We start from the raw sequence: 20,427 nt of genomic DNA on the forward strand, positions 1-20,427 counted from the left end.
CCTAGAGGATGATCCCTATCACTACCGCACATCTCGACCCTTTATCCTCTCGCCACAATCGGTGACACATAAGGTATCTTCATCTCTATATAGACCAGCCCGATCACAAGGCAAAGTGAGTTCTTTTCAATCCTTACTCACACTCTGACATTCTGAATCCCTACTGAATTGAGCATTGGAGTGCTTGTAGGTGCCAGCCATCCCACCTCACAGATCATCAGATCACGTCTCTCTGCTGCCATTGCAATTATTCTGATCAACCCCATTGGGTCAGAAGGAACAGTTGGTCTAAGGTCCAGTTTTGCTATTAAATGCTCGAGGAAAGGTTAACCTTTGCATGCTAAGATTGAGGTTGGTCTTTGCATGTTGAGGTCGAGGTTGGCCCTTGAATACCTAGGCCTCGGTAATGGTTACGAAGGTCTTTTTAACTTTTGCAGGGCACCAGTCCGTTGACAATTTCACAAGAAGTTAGTTGAGGGAAAAATTTGCAAGTTTGCACGTTTGATAATGGTGCTAATATGAAAATTTTGAATAATAATTAAAGTTTCTAATTTGAAATAAAACAAAAATGAAAAAGGCACGTAGTTTTTAGTACTGACTTCAAAGAAAAAAAAATCTTCTATAAAAAAATTTGTTCCGATTTTGAAATTACTTTTGGCTTTTACAATTTAATAATTAAATTTTTAATTTTATTATGATTTTAAGATTAGTCTTTAGTGTTTGTTATTTACTTACCAAACTTATAAGTTTATTATAATTGTAGAACCCCCATTAAGATTTGTTAAATTTTATCGTTAAATAATGATTTGACCTAAAGCGTTTTATAATTGTGATAAATTTTTATAGCTTAATTTATTAGATAATTATAATTCATAATTCATTATAGAATTATAGCGAACTTAAAAGTTTATAATTATATTAGACCTAACAGTTTGATTAGTGTGAATAAAAACAAACAATTCCTATCAACATTTCATGATTGTAATAAACTTATAAATTAATTCATTAAATTATAAAAATTAATAGTTCATTATAGAATCATAATGAATCTGAAAGTTCGACTAATGAAGTACAAAAATTAAAAATTTATTGTAAAACTATAACAATCATAAAAATTTAGCACTTTCAGTAATTTACCTCACAATGGATAAATTACAAAAAAAAAAAAACATTTACTTAAATCAGATAAACTCTAGAAAACACATTCCCTATTCGAACTTGCTTTAAAAACTTAATCTGAAAAAAAAAATCCAATTTCAAGAATAACAAAAAGATATTTTGATGAAATACACAAATCCTTATCCATATACATTATACACTACCATGGAAAAAATAAAAAGTAAATTTAATTTTTTTTTAATTTAAAACATCAAAACCAAATTGACATATTGCCCTCTAATTCCAATGATATAAAGAACTGTCATAAAATTACAACTTACCAGCCAATCCTGGGATAAAACAATACCTCTGACAAACATAAATCTGGCACCAAACTTACATAAGAGACCTCTTTCAAGTTGAATAATGAGTCAACAACCAAGAGACCTAAAACTGTAAATGAAAAAGTAAATTCTCACCTAGAATCAAGGGAACCAACCCCATTGCATTGTTTTAGGTCCCTAAGCATTGACAAACATAAATCTGGCACCCTTGCATTGTTTTCTTTTCCTTGGTGAATCTCGCTCAACTGAACATATTGGGAAGGGGCCTGACTGCCATGAATGCATCCACCATCTGAAAATGGAGAAAAGAAAACAAATGTATTCTTATCCCACCAGATTTTGAAATACATAGAACCCAAATATCATTTTAGATTTTGGTCATTTCGTACTTCAGTTAATTTCAGCTGATAGAGGTTATACAATTGTACTTACATGCCTCGCAATTAGGGGGCTTTTTATTTGTGCATTCCTATTATCTCTATAAAGGCAACAATTTAGGAGGATGAAGGTAATTACCTCATCTGTGACTGCAGCCCGAGCCCTACGATGTCTTTCCACCAATTCTGTTAGAACTTCAATAAGCCGCTTCTTTACTTCACCAGTTAGCATGCGCCCTGCACCATATTCCTGAAAAAAAGGCCTTTCTTAATTCACAGCAGGCATCAATTTGTGTTTCATATAACATTTTGGAACACATTACAACTAGATGCAAAATAATTATATTTTCACCCAACAGAAATGTAATCAACCAAAAGTATATGGCTTTACCCTTCTTATGTGTTCAAGTTCAGCATCATCCTCTAGGAAAAAACCAAGGTATTTAATTGGAATGTCTACCTGCATCATGTGAAAGAAAAATTTTATTCAGAAAAAGGGTAGAAAGACGAGCGTGCTCAGAATCCTAGATGGCATCAAGCTGCAGACAGACAAAAGGTCATGTAACAAGATATGAGGCAAATGTCTGATCCCGTGAAAATCAGAACATGAGAATAAGCCAAAGCAATAGAAGAACAAGGAACACAAGCCAATCACAAATAGTTTGAACAGTAAAGGCGTCAAATTAATAGCACAAATATGCATGGCGTAAGCTCAAACCTAGACTAAGCAATTGGCATCCCTCAAACCTAAGTCCAATGAACAGACACAAAATGAGCCTGATCAAAGCTCATATCTTTATGCACTTCCACTTCAAAATATGAAACAGAGACCAGTAAAACGACAATAACATAGCATTCCTGGCATATCAACAAATAAAACATGCACTTGTATCGAGAAAACCCCAAAAGGGTATTCAACCATTAATTGAATAGTTGAAACAAGCCAAGAAAAAAAAAATCAATGAAAATATTTGGTTACCAATGAAGAAGTTTACCTGTTAATCTATAATACTAATAAAAGTGAAGTCAGGTTTGCTGCAGCCTCAGAAATGAAACCTTCTCATATATTTAAATGTCCAGAATACCCCCAAAAGGGTTACAAAACCTCAAAATTAATTAAAAGAAAAATCACTTATGGAACTTATAAAAGACTTTAAAGAGAAAGGCAAACCCCACAACCTGTTATGGTTACAATCTCTCATGGATAGTTACTACTATTATTTAAGATCAAGAAACTATCACAAACATTGCATGTGAACATCAACCCTAGTATACAAATATTCTCACAGTATGACTACCAGTTTCCTAAATCAAAACCAATTGATAAAATGGTAAAATTATACAGATTCCAAATAATACATTAGGCATGTCAAACAGGCCAAGCCAGGCTAGGCTCATCGTTTGGCCCTTGTTCAACAAGTCAAGTCGGCCTGACTCATTAGTGGAACAGGTCGAGCCATTAACCAAACCAAAGGCCTGGCTTGGCCCATGAGTCTGCCTATAGCAGGTTTGGGCCGGGTCAAGGCTCGCAAGCCTTAGCAGGCCAAGCCCGACAAGCGGACCCATTTTAAAACAATTTGAAAGTATATATTTATTTAAGATAAAAGTATCTTGAAAAATTCAAATTCCACTTGTAAATAAAAATTTAGAACTTAGAAGCTAAAAGTTTGAAAATTGAAACTTTTAATAGTTCCCAATTCCACTTTGAAAAGTAGTATTAAATCTTATTAATATTTAAAAGTTATAAAATTTACTTCATATTTTGAATTCAAACTCCAGTAGTTGTGCATGAGTATGAGATATATATTTAGAATTATTTTAAGATGATTATGGCTTTTTGTGTATGAGATATTGGAATATAAATTTGCTTGTAAAAAGTATAAAATTGTGTATGAGATATTAAATTATTTGAGATTTATTGATTGTCACTGAAAATTTCTGACATTGCCTATATAATTTTTAAAATATTAGAGTTACTAAATTAAATATCAAAAATTCAAATTCAAAATTAAATTATTTATATTTTTTTATAAAATAAAATTCAGTCAAAGCCTAACAGGTCGAGCCCATGAGATGGGCCTATGGGCCCACAAGCCTGAGCCAAGTTGAGCCCTTAGACAAGCCAAGTCAAATCAGACCCTGAGCCAATAAATGTTGGGCTTGGCTAGGCCTCATATAAATGGCAAGCCAAGCTAAGCTTGACTCATCACAAGGCAGGTCCACAGGCCGCCCAACCCATTTGACATTTCTTTAATATATTATGTTATTTATGATCAATCGCCACATACAGCTAACAAATTAGACATTCACTAATCTTGTTAATCTCATTAATAAATATGATATTATTGCATAAACCAATGTTCCATATATAATACAATGAACATCTAATACATACAAAAACAAGAGAGGCTAGTGTATAATGCTCATAACTTATGATAGTTTTATTGTGCCAATAGCTAAAAGCAGGGACACTTCATTTTGGGCATCGTACCCCAACACATCAAACAAACAAATATTCATTGGACATGCAAAATGACTATTATTATTAGTTTCATTTTTCGATATGTCTAGGACAACAATGAACATGCTTGAGGACAACAACAAAATTTTTAACAGGGCTTTTTGAACTTTTCACAAGATAAAATATACAAATATAATGAGTTTTTGGATAAAGAATAAAAGATATCCTAATTACAACTCCAACAAAGTTAAGTCTTTTTCTTTTTATTGAATGATGTTTGTATTATTATGAATTCTAATGGTATTTCTATAGTAAATTAGTGGTGTTTTTTATTATTTTTATATATTATCATCACTACAAATCGAATGGTATCTTCATATTAAGATTAATGGCACTTTTTCTAAAACTTTTTGTGCTTTTAGTAATTATGTTTATAAATGAAACAAATAAAAAATATTATTTTTAACTATTTACAATAACAAAAACATATCAAGCCCCACTCCCACTAGGTGGGATCAACTATATAGATTCTCACACTAGAATCATCTCTATCCATGGCCATATTTTTCTTTCTTTCTTTCTTATTTTATGTAGAGTAAGACCAAGAAAACCCAATGAAGAACTCTTTGATGTGATTTGAGTTATAAAGGCCATGCAAAAGATATGGTCATGGATAGAAATGATGGGGTGAATTATAACTCATGTACCCAACCCCACCAAGTGAGATGAAGGCTTGATTAGGGATGTAAACAGGGCCCCAATTAACCCCATTTACATGCTTGTTTTGATAAATTTTCAAATGAGCCTTGTACCTATACTACATTTTTGTACTCGCTTTTACTTTAAACAAGGCTAATTGGTACCCATTGAGGACCCACTTACATCACTAGGTTTGGTATGTTGTTCTCATATCAAGTGTTTGTTTTGTACCCATGTCCATGTTTCTTAGGCCTAGAGCAATACAAAAATATGCATTTTGAAGGCTTTATAGGACCTAGCTTAAGGCCTTGCCTACAATGGAACAAAATGCCAAGATCCCTTGAATCCTTCACAAGCTTAGAGCTTCATACCTAAGCATGCCAAAAACACTATGACCAAGAAATATATCTTGTATTATATTAAAGCAAGAATATGATCTTCTATAAAGTACAAACACTTCCTATGGGATGTCGTACTAATGTCGCTAGCATGTCGAATACTCCACACTTCCGACACATATGAGATGCATCCATGTGGTGTGCCCGACACTTGTTCTTAAAATTTTTAAAATGATACTGGAGGGGACACACGTGTCCCCTATTCTTTTTTTCTTCAGTTTTACAAACTTGTTAATTGCATGATTCTTTTTTTCCCGCATATTTTGATTGCATGACTGTTTAGTTTTCATACCCTTCAAGCTTTTATTCTCTACCTCTTTAAACATTGACTAGATTGTGAGGGATAAAGACAACTTGATAGGCATTGATTTACCTTGTTTTTAATTATATTGTTTTATCATTATTGTTTAGATGATAAGAGCTACATTTGATTTAGAGATTAGAATCATAATTTGATGTTGTTTCCTATTTTAATTTTAAAGATTACCTTTAGATGTAGATTAGGATTTATTTGCTATCTTGTTACTTTGATTTGTTTCCATTTTTTTAGATGATTACACATATCACAGGATTTGAATTGGAATCATATTAGGATTTAGATTCCTAAGCATACTATAGTTTGGTTTACTTTTGGCCTATAAATAAAGCTCATGATGCAACTTTTTATTCAGTTCTTAATTATCAAATACATTGTATTGAATTTCTCTTGGCTATTCTTCTCTTCTTCCTAATCTCTTCTTTCTTTTCAAACTTCTCCCATCATGACTGGACTGTTAGTTGATTGCTAATTACAGTTAAGAGTTCTTTATTTGGAATTTTGGCTCATGAATTTTAAATGCATATTTGTGAGTTTGGAATATAGTTTTGAATCTTTTGATACGTTATATGCTTTAAAAAGATAAAAAATCATTTTATTCATTAGCGTACCTCAACCTTGTCATGTCCTACTTTTTTAAACAATGTTGTGTCCCATGGCCTCGTGTCCATGTCCATGCTTCATAGATATTGATCTTTCATTACAGTTCAGTGCCTTAGAGGGCCTTGCCTATCATAGAATGAAACACCACAGTCCTTTGACAAGCTTAGAACTTGTTATGGACCTAGACATGTCTAAAATAAGTGTTGAGCAAGAAATATTGCATCACCCAGCATATTCTGGAACATGTGCTACATGTGCACACTAGATGTACAGATACAATGTTTTGCAATTTCATTTTTTCACCTATATTGGCAATTCAGACAAAAAAAATGTTAGTACCTCAAGATTTGCTCCATACTTTCTGTGTTTCTCTACAGAATCTTGCCCACCAGAGAATGCATATTTGTTTACCTGTACACCAGATGTCAGTTACACAGATCACACATAACACCAAAAAGAGCATATTAGATTGATGATTGTGAAATGTTATTCTATTTGACCTTATGATTTTCAACCTAAAGAAGAAAACTACTCCTGAGGGTTAACTACTTGTTTAGCAATGCAAGCCAAATTAATTTATGATGTAATCAGAAACAATTCAGATAAAGCAACATTGTAAATATAGCTATATCAACAGGGATTCAAACTCAGTAACAGCATCCAGTTTGAATGGAAAAACAGTACTTGAAAATGGTCAAATTACAAATTAAAAGGAGACAAGCAAACTGGTATCTAAGTAAAATGCCCCACACCACAAAGAGGTGCCACAGGAAATGGCTTCCACAAAATTTAGATTGCCACTGGCCTACTCAAGCAATGTTCATTGACCCATGATATCTAGGCATGTTGTATTCTGATTTGATTCGTCAACCAAACAATTGTACCAAATAAGATACCTATGATTGGTTGCTACTTGCTCCATCAAGTTAGAATACAGCTTGCCTAGACTTCATAGCACAAGGTAAGGTGTTACTATATTGTTCCAATGTTGTTTATAAAAAAGAAGAGTCTGCAGATCACAATTCATCCGAATATGATCTACTCAATAGGCCTTAGATCCAAACACTTTAGTATGCCACATAAATTTGTGTTCTCTAAAGGGTTTAATTCAAAATCAAACCCTTAAGTCTGATTTCTAGAATAACTGCATTGTCCATAGAAACGTGTGGGAGCGGAAGGGAGGAGTTAGTAAAACTAATTCCCATTTAGTGGTTTTCAATCCTCTAGGATCACCCAAAAAAAGTTTTACAGCGAACCTTATTTTTTATGTCCTTTCCAGAATCGGTCACATATATGGCAGAGTTTGGATCACTAGCAGACATCTTCCCAGTCTCTCCCTGCAATATCCACAATAAGAATACAGTCAACCTAGAATTAACATGAAAGGAATACAATCAACTGAACTAAAAGTAAAAAAATGACCATATTGAGCAACAATATCACAGAACTACAAAAGCAGAAACCTTGAACACGGTGGAAGTGAGTGAGTTCTATACAGAAAGGAAATAAGGAACCTTATTTTGTTCTATTGTTTGGGACAACAATCCGAGCTAAGAACCACAAAAAACAGACATGGACTGGAACACCAAGCAAACACACTGAAGCGCCGCATCAAATAAAAAATTGTGTATGGTATATGCATATATAAAAATAGCATACTATAATAGTTGTCAAAGGCTCAAGGTGCACTGAGACGCTAGAGTGCTTGGAGCTTAGGTACAAGGCAAAAGGTGCAAGCCTTTTAGATGCAAGGTGCACATTTAAAAAATCATATTTTCAATATATACCTATAAATAGATAAATGCAAACTTATAAACTCATAAATAACAAATAACCAGCACTATTTAACTAATCAATGGGGTGTGTTATTGTTCTATCAATTTCTTTTAATTTTTTCTAGTTATTACTGGTTAGATTTTAACAAGTCCATCAAAAACCAACAAAAAATTACACGGGAGCAAAAGGCATGTGCCTTGCACCTCAGTGTGGGTCACACCTTAGCGCGTAGGCATGGGCCTCATAGAGCGATGCACCCTCAGCTGAGCCTTGAGCCTAGGTGCGCCTCTGACAACTAAGCATATATTCTACAAAATAGCATTAAGTACAATTAAACAGTGTTATTGACTATTCTAGAAACTTTTCAACATAAAAGCTTTTGAAATTTAATGATGTTAAAATTAAAAAGCTCAATTAAGGGACAACTAAAAGTCAATCAAGATTGTTTTGTTTCATAATTGATTTTTTTAAGTGGTTTTGATTTATATAATGTAGGGATGCACACAAGTTTTACTGGTTCATTTTTTTATAAACATTTTTCCTCCCTACTGACAAGCAAATAAATGAGAGGGAAAACACAATTTGAGTGATTAATGTAAGATAATTTAATGTGGTTAGACTAATGGCATGAAGATTGCGTTTAAATCTGGACTGATTCTAGTTCAGTTCGAATTCATTTCTAGATTGATTATACTTCAATTATTACCAGTTCAATTTGATTCCCAAGAATGAACTCATCAGTTAGCCATTTTTAGACCCAGAATCAAGTTGAACGTCTTAAGTAAATCAATCTGAACCAGAGAAAGTTGATTCAATTCAATTCTTGATTTCTTAGGATTTTTTTGTTTACTCTACCAAATGAACACAAAAAATTATGCCTATCAACTAAAACAGATTCAGATAAAATCCAATCAAGTCAGGTCTAGTCATCTAAACTCAACCCTGTACTCCATAAGATTCAACTCAATATGCCTGCCTGCTTGCTGGACTAATTCGAATTTAACCAATTCAATCCAATGGTTGACACAGTCCATTTGCCTCCTTTCTCTAATATTTCAGAGTCTTGTTTCTTTTTCCATTGCTTGTCTCCCCTACAAATGGAATCGAACTCATTGTTCTCCGCTTATCAGCATTCAACATTGAATCGTGAAACAAGTATTTCAAAATTTGCAAAATGGTGTTGTGTTGGTGATCAGATTCCAAAAATTCGCATCAACATTGATTGTTGGTGGGTTAAGGAGGTCTGTAAACAGACAACATTGGTAGTGAAGACGGGAACCCCAACAATTCTGGTCCATGGTGGAGCTCAAAGCCACAGCAGAGGATATTTTCTCCACCATTCTGTCTGTGGTTTAGTGCTACACCAGCACATAAACAATGCTTCACAAGAAAGCCAGATAGCTCATGATGGCCTCCACCTCAAGGCCCTCTTCGCCAGCAGCAGCTAGACCACCATAGTATTAACATGAATAAGAACCTTCCCAATACCTTCAGTTTCTAACTTGCCAAACCTTTCATCCAAAAATACTACTCATAGTATTAACAGCAAGCAAACTAAACCATCATGTATAAAGGAAACCAGACCAGCTGAGCAGAACAGAAACATTTCAAACGGAACTTTTCCCATCTTGAATTCCTCTAACTGCTTACAAGACATGTTTGGGCATTCAAAACCTTTGTTTAATTTATTTCTTCTTTTTTTCCCAGAGCAGATGGAATTAATTTCATAAGCCCAATAACATATACTTGATGTCATGGGACAATTGTTGTAATTGGCAGGAATTACAGTTAGGCCATTGTGGCCTATTTCAATTTCAAATAATCTGTAATATTTGAATTTGAGGCAGCCGGTTGGCGCCTTTGCCAGAGTCAGATCAGTATAAAAACCAACTGATTCCGCACTTTGGATCATCCTGGAAATAGAATTGATCCCATTCTCTCTCTCTCTCTCTCTCTCTCTCTCTCTCTCTCTCAAACTCTCACCAATTCTCCCCATAACTGAGGAGAATTTCCCTTGTCAGATTCAACTCTGACATTTTGGTATCAAAGCACAGTCTCGGGCGGTGACTTCCATTCTCTCTCACCCACAATGGCTGATGGTACTCACATGAAGTAGATGGAGGCATACTTGCAACAAGTCACAGCAGCGGTAGCAGATAGATACGCAAAACAGAATGGGAAATATGGAATCAACAATGGAATCGGTGGTGCATAGAAGAATTGACGAGGCTATGGAGTGTTGGCGCGAAGAAAGTCAAGAACAAAACAACCAATTGAGAGATCAAATGTTGCAATTCATGAGGATGTTCACAACCCAAAATCAAGACTCTCCCCTGAATTCCCTCCCAGGGAGAGATCAGATCCGATCTTACTAGGGCATATAGCTGCCCACCTGACTGAGGAAACCTCAGAATTCGAGGCACATCCGGCAGTGATAGGGGAGAACACGATGGAGAGAAGGAAAGGGATCCAAGTTGTCCATAACAAGCCTGGCTTTCCAATGCCAAAGTTGGAGATCCCAATGTTTGATGGAGTAAACCCAAGGTGGTGGGTGCGCCAGTGTGAGCGAATGTTCAGCGTATACAATATACCTAAACAACAACGGATGACTCTTGTCACTGCTTATCTCAATGATGCTGGTGATATATGGTTCAAAAGATGGACAAGAGCTAAGGAAGGTTGTCGATAGGCGAAATTTGTGGAGGATCTATGTGAACAATTTGGTGATTGGAATATGATGGATGAAGTGGAGGAGTTCAACAAGTTGAGGCAAGAGGGATCAGTTCAGTCATATCAATTAAGGTTTGAGAAGCTTAAGACCCATATGCTGATTTTGAATCCTCCCTTGACGGAAGGATACTTTGTTTCCAGTTTTGTGAGTGGATTGAGTGAAGAGTTGAGACCAACTGTGAAGATGTTACAACCCAAAACCATAAAACAAGCAGCCAAGTGTGCAAGATTGCAGGAATTGTCAGTGGAGGCACTGATAAGAAAACAGAGATGGCAAATGAAGGGGACAAACTCCGATGTCATTCAGTATGGAAATAAGGGCTTTAACAAAGGAGGAGGAAGGAGTAATCAAGGCGTGAAGGGCGGGAGCAATTCTACTGCAATTGTCCCTGCTCCTATAACCAATGGTAAGATCGCAAAACAAAGAAGGCAGGCTGGGTTGTGTTTTCAATGTGGGGATAGATATACCCCCGGACAACTCCTACCATTGGAAGGAGACGAAGAGACATGATGGGGTTAATATTCATAAGGCTAAAGGCATAGATAGCCCCCTCAACTTTCACCATTTAACCATTTTGCACCCTAGACTTAAGCAAGGATCTATTAGCCCCTCAACTTACAATTTTGAACCCGTTAGACACCTGAGTCAACGAGTGTCTTACACACGCGATTGAGGTGCGTGCAGCACCATCATCTTCTTCTTCCTTCTTCCCAACCTTCCTCGTCGCCGGCAACCTCCTACCTTCCGACCAACCCTGGTCCCTCTTTTCTCGCCGCCAACCAATCCCTGGTCTCGCCTTCCTCTATCGGTGGTCGTTGCCTCTCTCTCGCTCTCTCTCTCTCTCTCTCGATGGTCACCAGCGGCGTGGGAGGCGTCGATCCAACCCCTGGTCTTGCCTTCTTCTCTCTCGCTCTTGCTTCTTATCACTCTGTCAGTGGTCACCAACGGTGTGGGAGGCATCGATCGGGGTCGGAGGGTTGTCGATCAGGGTGGGAGGCATAGATCGGGGTCAGGAGCCCAACGTGGCTGGGTGAGCAGCGGCATGAAAGGAGTAGATTAGGGTCGAGGGGCTGGCGTGGCTAGGCGGGCAGCAACATAGGAGGTATAGATCGGGGTCGGGGGGCCAGCAACGTGGGAGGCAAGCAGTCGGTCGCCTTCCTTGTGTTGGTGGCCGGCGACGGAGTTGATAAGGGAGGGGGGGGGGGGGGGGGGGGGCGACAATAGTAGCAACTGGGTGGGCAACGACGTAGGAGGTCGGTCGTCTTTCGACAGCTGTCCGCAACATCGTTCGTTGTCGACCCTCTTCCTCTCCTGCTACAGCAAGACACATGGCATGCTATCATTGGCCTAGTCAATACGAGGCCCACATCAGACCACGCATGATTTACAAGTGTAATACTTGCTGGATTGAGGTATGTAATTATTACAAAATTTATAGTTGACGGACACAATAGGTTCAAAATTGTAAGTTGAAGGGGCTAATAGGTCCTTGCTTAAGTTTAGGGTGCAAAATGGTTAAATGGTGAAAGTTGAGGGGGTTGGATATGCCTTTAGCTTGTTCCTCATGAATTAGAAGGGGATGAAAATATAGAGATCTCCTACATGTCTTAAGAGGACTAACCAACAATAAAATCATTGAGGTAGAAGAGAAGGCTCAGGACAGTAAACTAATGGTATTGATCGACAGTGAGAGCACCCATAGTTTCCTAGATGAAGGTACATCTAAGAAGTTGAATTGTGAGCTAATGGGAACCCAGCCACTACCGGTGACAGTAGAAAATGGCCACAAGGTGATGTGCAAATCAGCCTATGTGGGATTTTGTTGGGAAATGCATGTTGAAACATTTGAAGCTGACTTGAGGCTACTCAAACTTGGGGGTTGGAATATAGTCCTTGGGGTGGACTGGATGAAGGGGGTGAGCCCCATTAGCTTTGACTTTAATAAAATGAAAGTAACATTTGAGAAGGAAGGTAGTAGAATGATCCTTCCAGGTAGCCTAGAAACAGGGGTGTGCAAAATGATTTCAGGAAAAAGTTGCAAAAAATCTTCAAGAATAAGTGGACACAAGTGGCTCAACTCTTCCCGATCCATGTAGCGAAGCCAATGGGAAAGGATCAAGGACAGGAGGGAGAATTGAGGTTGTCCATCAACAACCAACCTCCACCTCAATGGAAGGTATACGAATTTGATTTACTTGATAAGCTTCTAGTTGAATTTAAGGACCTATTCGAAAAACCTAACTCACTTCCACCCCACAGACCACATGACCACTTTATTACTCTCAAACCCAACACCAAACCAGTTAACATAAGAGTCTATCGATACCCTCCCAAACAAAAAGCAAGAATTGAGAGGATGATAAAGGACATGCTTCAAAGGTCTATTATCAAACCCAATCAGAGCCCTTATGCCTCACCCATACTTCTTGTTGGCATTTTTGTATCAACTACCGCCGGCTAAATACCCAAACTGTCAAAAATAAATTCCCTTTCCCTATCATTGAAGACTTATTAGATGAATTGAAACATGCCACTATCTTCACCCAAGGGCGGATTTAAACGTGAGCTGCCCTGGGGCGAACCCCAGGGCAGCCCACAATTAAAATTAGTTTTTATATTAAAAATTAATTTTTAATATAAAAAATTATTTTTTTAATGTAAAAAAATAATTTTTATTAATAAATTAGTTCAAAAAATACTTACAGCCCACCCCAAAATCTGTGGTGTATAGTTTTACATCTCAAAAATAAATTTTAACCTCCCCTTACATAAATTTCTAGATCCACCCCTGTTTCACCAAACTGGACGTACGATCAGGACACCATCAAATCCGCATGAATCCTAATGATATAGAAACCAACTGATTCCACTCTTTGGGTCATCCTGGAAATAGAATTGATCCCATTCTCCCACCTAACTCTTTATCTCTCTCTCTTTCTATGTTTCTCCCTCTCATTTCTCTCAGTTCTCTCCCTCCTTTTCTCTCAAACTCTCACCAATTATCCCCATAACTGAGGAGAATTTCCCCTGTCAGATTCAACTCTAACACCTGACAATTTCCAATAACCCATATTTTCAAGACTCAAAACATATTTTTTTTATCTACAGTATACTCAGAATCTTCCATTTCTTTATTATATGGGTTGCCTCTTTTCATAAATAACAAGGTACATAAAAGAGAGCATCATAGAACAAATGCATGAAAGATGATCCTCCCCACCAATGATTGCAAGTGCACTTATCTCTTCCCTCCATTCAGCAGTGATTACTAGGAATGCAAAGGAACATTCAAAGGGCTAACACCATGAAGACAAAACTCACACTAGAAGCATTACCTAACTAAACCTCAAGGCTCTAGATACTCGTCCAAACCTGATAATAATAGCCTTCAATAACCTAAGTCCAAAACCTTATCCCACTCATGATCACCATCCCCAAGCACAGCCACCTGCCCCTAAATAATTCCCACCATCCCAAAGGACCCAAACAAACCTCCCCAACCACTTCCCCTAAGGGCTTCATCAAGGAGCCTCATCTTCTTAGTACCCAATCCATCTTTACCAAGAGAATACAAAAATTTATCCCAACCCCAATGCCATGACAAAGAAAATCCCTATGTAACTTCTCAAGCCTAAGTGCTAATATTAGAGAAGGTTCAATCATGAAGAGAGAAAGTGCATTGGTGGGAAGATGAAAAGAGTGTTCTTGAGGAGAGTAAGACCTCTTCTCAAATCTCTCTACATCCCCATCCTATGTTGCTTTGACTTTGAAGGAGGAGCCAACCAAAAAGCCTGAATAAGGCGGCATATAACCAAGTCTACAACTCAATGAAGCTGCCAACTCCTTATGTTAGCCATGAACCCACCAAGATAATCTACTTCAAAACTAATCTATATAGCCAATACAAATTTGAACATAACAAAATACCTCTCAAATTCTCAATCTCTCTCACAAGTCCAACAAGAAATAAGGGTGTCATCTGCATGAAGGAGATAGAACACCATGATAAGTAACCCTACCCCTAAATCCACCAGATAAAATGAGACTCAATATGTAAGGGTCAAAACAAGGACTACAAACCTTAAAGTCCATAACAATTTTGACCAACAAAAAAAAAGATTATGACAGAGTGAATTTTAGGGGGTAAAAATTAAAGCCTATTAGGCAAATACTAGCACTAGATACTCACAAGATTTCGCACCCATATAGTAGAAAAGAAAGGAGAGCCAAATAATAAACAAAAAACCAAATTTGAAGGCCATAAATGATTTTACAGAACAACCTTGATAGCCATTACTGCAAAAGCGAAAAGACACGTATGCCAAAGTTCACATCTCCAAAACACTGTTGATTCCAACAACAGTGATACAACTACACAACCAAATCATATCTATCCATAAGAAAAATATGTTTGTGTAAAACTATTAAAAGAAAACCTGGAGAGCAGGAAAAAATGATGACTCAATCAAAGCAGGCTTGTGATAACCCAGTCGAGGAGCAACATCCCTAGTCATTCGAAAATAAGGATCCTGAAGAAAATTGTGAATTAATTTAACTTGCCAAAAAAATAGATGAAAGGAAAATTCAAGAAAATGAAATGATTCTAGTCTATGAAATATACTTTTGCACAAAAAAAAATAATCATGCAAAGAGGGAGAAACAACGATGATATTTTTCAAAACAAGAGCACAACATCCAAATTTAAGAAGCCTGGACACCTAAGGCAACATTGCCAAGCCTGATACCAGCACTTGGCAGACACATTCCAATAAGTGCTGGACAGTTGTTCACTTGTTCACCAAAAAATTGGGCCACATTACAATTTTTAAAGAATACATTAGAAGTCACCTACAAAATAAAAATATCATATCAGGGGTAATATACATATTATAAGTGTAAAAAAGGTATAAACAAGAAATATTAGGTATAACTTCATCTCTTTCTTTGTTACTACATGTAGGCACCTCTTTGATATGAAAAAGAAAAATACCATTACTCGAATTTTTTTTATTGAACTTCTTATTCTAAGTTCATGGCATTCATTGTTCTTTATCAACTATTACTAAAAAACAATGTTTCACTATGAACCTCCCACATATTGGGATTTGGAATATTGTACCATTCGTCACCTTCTCTCTTTGTCTCTGTCTTCTAGTTACCAATCTTTCATCAACTAATTGTTTCACTTTCCCCTTTGTTTACAATGTATAAATGTAGTTATTCATCTTTATAAATTTTATTTAGTTAGAAACTTATTGATATCTAAAAGTCCAATAGTCTGTTGTCTATATAGTAAATTTATTTGAAACAAATTTAACATATGATGAATTTTTTCAAATTGTCTATTTATATCTTTTATATAAAAAGATTATAGACAGCAACATATCAAGCCCCAATCCCACAAAGTGTGGTAGGCCAAATCTGTTCTAGTTCATCAATCATCTTTATTTATGGCCATATCTTCGGTAAGTTCCTTATAACTCATCATACCTAAGATTTTCCTACCAATTTTTTCTTGGTCTTCCTTTATCTTATTTGATAAAGACTTGTTCCGTTCCATCCACTCTCCTCATAGGAAGAGCTTCTATTGGTCTTCTCCCCATATGACCAAACCATTTTAGTTGTGTCCCATATATTTTATCTTCAATAGGAGCCTTTCTGACATTATTATATTTTTTAAACATTGAGCTTCTATAAACATTTGTATACAGTGACAATAAGACATACAAAGCCTTTATTCCACTAGAAATGGTCGGTTACATGAATTCTAACCCTCCACCCATCTTTATTCATGACCACATCCTTTGTAATGCCATTATATTCATATCATGTTCAAGAGTATCTTACCAAAGTTTTCTTGGGTCTTCCTTTACCTCTTTAGCTATAAACTTCTTCCATGTCATCCACTGACCTTACAGGTACATCTACTGGTCTTCTTCTTAGATATCCACACCATCTTAATTGTGTCAACCATCTTATCTTTTATAAATATTTATACAAAGTTCAATTTTGTTTTCTAAATATTTTCAACTCTTCAATTTTTTTTACTATTCTTCTCATAATTTTGAAATGTTTCCAAAACAATATAAGTTCCAAGCCAACTAACATTATGCATAAAACAAAAATGTGATCCTTGGATATAGATTCCAATAACAAATCCTCTAGCAAAAACTCTCTTTCTAAGATGCAGATCTGCAAAGCTTCTTCAATGTTGCCAAGAATTCCCACTTAAGAAAAAGGACTTAAACCAATGTAGACTCAAAATGAGTCATTGTAAATACTCACAGATTGTTTATTGTAAAATGTTATATAATAAAATGATATTATCATTTAGAAATATACTCGAAACTACATTGAAAGATAAATAGTTTCAATTTCTATCCCGTCCATGGGAAAGCCTTCTTTTTTTTTTTCTTAATATCAAATATGACCTCCTTTTTCTTCAATATGGTAAATAGAAGAATCTAAGCATCCAATTGTGTATGAGTGAAAATCACAAATCCAAACACACGCCATATTGATGGCAAGGGCAATACATAAGAGGATCGTGCAAATAGCTCAATTTATTTGACGAGAAGACTATAATTGACAATAAATTGAAATTGTAAAAAGAAATAAATAATGAATGGATAATAGCGATGCACCATGAGGAACTAACTTAGAACTCAACACTCGCAAATATCCATCATGCAGTTGAATTTTGCATTTGACTCTCCTACCAAAAACTGCTTCATTATTTATTAGTTGTTGCATTTAATTTAGTTATATTAGTTGTGTTTCCATGTTGCATAGGTTGGTTTTACAATATCTGCTATGTAATGGAACACAACCATATCAATTATCTTCATTTGCCACCATCTCATCATTCCCTCTCTAGAGGGTTGTGGCATAAAATTTTTGCCACCTTGTTCTTTTGTGTGGATTTGTATTGGCATTAGTAGTCAATTGAAATTATGAATGTCATGCCACCAACCCTAACTTGGTTAGGATAAGGTGCAATTGATGATGACAATGATTTAATTTTAGTTACAACTATGACATGAATCCTAGAAACATAATCCAGCCTTTCCACATTGACCAACCTGTAAATCATTTTCACTCAATCGTTTGACAACTCTAGATGTATCGTGAAACAATATCATACAAATATACAGAAAGCAACGAAGACTTTGAAGTGCTGAGAAATCAACCTGATCAATTGCACAAGGAATCATGCAACGGAGGTCATTTTTTCCAGAAAAGAGGTGCGGAAATGAACTAGGAAATGATGGAGCAGCCTGCAGTAAACACCAGTTTAGTATATTGAAAGTTTGAAACCACCACCTATTGTTACTGGAACCATAGAATTTACTAGAAACAGGAGAATTCATCAGGAAAGAGAAAGAGCAAAAGCTCAGTTTCCACCACTTTCTCTTTATCATGATCTAATCCAAATGTTATGTACAGAAGAATAACAAAAAATGATGGGCAATAACACTGATAGAAGCACAAAACAGTACTGACTTGTTTTGGGTCATATGAAAGATATAACACTGATAGAAGTACAAAACAATCTTGCTACCTTTTCTTTTGGGGCATACAAAAGATTTATCTTACAAGAAACAAGTACTGAGTAGAGAAAAAGTGAAATTCCCAAATCAAAAGATGTACAAAACAATAGGAGAAATACCAAGGCAATGGAAAATTAATAATAGGAATACCATTTTTCCCCCTTTCTGTTAATATGGGGAAAAAGAAATTTAAGTGGGATATAGTTGTGAAAACCTCAAAGAGCAATAGGACAGCCCTTATCAGTTTCTTGATTGGTGGCCGTCCAGTGTGCCATGGTTAAAGTTGGGATTGGGAACATCTTGATAACCTTGGAGGGAAAAAAATGGTCATTTGATATGCTAGGCATTGTTACATTCATGCATACCAATGCACAGGGGCCTATGGTATTTTGGCTCTAGAAGCCATTTTTGTTGATTGACAAGCCACAAGGGCTATATTATATTTGAGCTGTGAGAGTGGCTTTTGTTGATTGACAAGCCAAGAAGAAGAGATATTTGGTTCTCTATGAGACAATATTAAGTGTTGCATTGATTAATGGTGATGAGATGATTGATTTGTTATGGTTATGATGCTTGGTTTTTGGTGGTTGAACTACCTAATTGTAGGGTAAAGCAACCCCATGGTAATCCAAAATTGTAATAGGTTTGGATATGATGGATTTGGGATTTTAGGCACCAGTTTGCATGACATTCATATCAATCATACGCACATCCACTTGACACATGGTTGCATGATATCTAAGATAAGGATTATTCCTTGGGCATTAAGAACGTTACTTTATATTAAAACTTATAGATGACTAGATGAAAGTGGACAGCAGATGGAGTAATATGCATTGCAGTGGAAGAAGGATTATTTTGTGTGGTTTAACCTTCCTTGTGTCTTCCCATCAAAAAAAAAAACCTTTCTTCATGCTTTGAAGAACCTTATACGATGTATAAACGTTCTTTTTACTTTATAAAACGGTTATGTAATATGTAATATTCTCCCGATAAACCTTAGTGTAGCAGGATGGACAGATTATGATATCTCAGGGAATCCTTGTATTGTTGAATGGTGGAACTTGGTGGATATGTTGAAATAAGTTGATTTTTGTTTATTGCTTAGGTTCTTGTATGGAACACTCTCTTGTAAAGTTAAAATTGTGTTTAGGTTGTTAGCAAGGTCACAAAGTCCTGGCCTTTGATCAGATACAAGCCAGTTAAGAGTCTGTTTTTTCATTCTGTACCTACTCTTTTAGTTAAAGGCCCTCTTCGTCATATATTCATAACCCCAACAAAACTCTTATGCCTTTTAGGAAAAAGAAATAACAAAAAAAAACAAACATTTCCCACTGTCCCTGCAAGCACCTGAGCGGGTGTGCATGTCTCAACCGTCAGTAACATAACATGTATCGCAATTTTTAAAGAAATATTTCAAGGCTTAATCCCCAACATTTACTATAAATAGTGACCTGGTGCACCAAATTAGTTTGAGGTACAGGGCTGATGGAGCGCGTTGGCAGCAGCTTCTAAAGACATGTAAGAGGCATCCTAAAATCAGTTCTAAGCCCAACGATTGATTTGGGTTGATTTGGCGTGAAGGAGGACCCTCCTGAGAGCTTTCTCTGACTTAGTTTTAATGTTTTATGCATTAGGGTATATTCGTCATTCTACGTAATCTCCTAGGGTCTTTTGTTAACTATATTTATGTGTTTACTTTTATGCATTATACTTGACATGTAGAGTTCTCACATAGCACATTTGTGTGATACAATTATCCCCACACTTCAACTCTATATCATAGAAATTGGACAGTTGCCAAATAAACTGCTTCACAGTCCAATTATGGCCATAACTTTAACATGGCATATTTCTGAACCATTCTGATGATTAATAATGCAAAAGATGAATTCTGAAATCATAAACTCCTGGAACAATTCACATGATATAATCCTTGTGTAGATTAAAGGAAAACACAAAGTGATCTGATGGCATTGACTTTGAGAAAGGATTTTAAAAATTCTAACTAAAAATATCACTACAATCCACAAGAAAAACAGATCCCAAACTTCAACTTCATCAAAAGGAGTAC

The 20,427-nt window shown here is 36.1% G+C and overlaps 1 protein-coding gene across 2 annotated transcripts in view; it reads right to left on the minus strand.

Annotated features, from left to right (window-relative positions):
• Positions 1-1,386: 1,386 nt before the first annotated feature.
• LOC127789924 (tryptophan--tRNA ligase, cytoplasmic) overlaps positions 1,387-20,427 on the minus strand; it is a 31,873-nt gene continuing 12,832 nt past the window's right edge. For both annotated transcript variants that reach the window (XM_052319021.1, XM_052319022.1), the window contains exons 7-13: positions 17,994-18,080; positions 15,240-15,332; positions 7,553-7,633; positions 6,636-6,707; positions 2,211-2,279; positions 1,959-2,069; positions 1,387-1,734 (exon numbers count right to left, since the gene is read on the minus strand). In XM_052319021.1, coding sequence (XP_052174981.1) covers positions 1,684-1,734; positions 1,959-2,069; positions 2,211-2,279; positions 6,636-6,707; positions 7,553-7,633; positions 15,240-15,332; positions 17,994-18,080 — 564 coding nt within the window. In that variant the 3' untranslated portion in view covers positions 1,387-1,683. The remainder of the gene's footprint in view (positions 1,735-1,958; positions 2,070-2,210; positions 2,280-6,635; positions 6,708-7,552; positions 7,634-15,239; positions 15,333-17,993; positions 18,081-20,427) is intronic.

This window comes from Diospyros lotus, chromosome 14 (assembly GCF_014633365.1).
Source record: "Diospyros lotus cultivar Yz01 chromosome 14, ASM1463336v1, whole genome shotgun sequence".
Lineage (NCBI taxonomy): Eukaryota > Viridiplantae > Streptophyta > Magnoliopsida > Ericales > Ebenaceae > Diospyros > Diospyros lotus.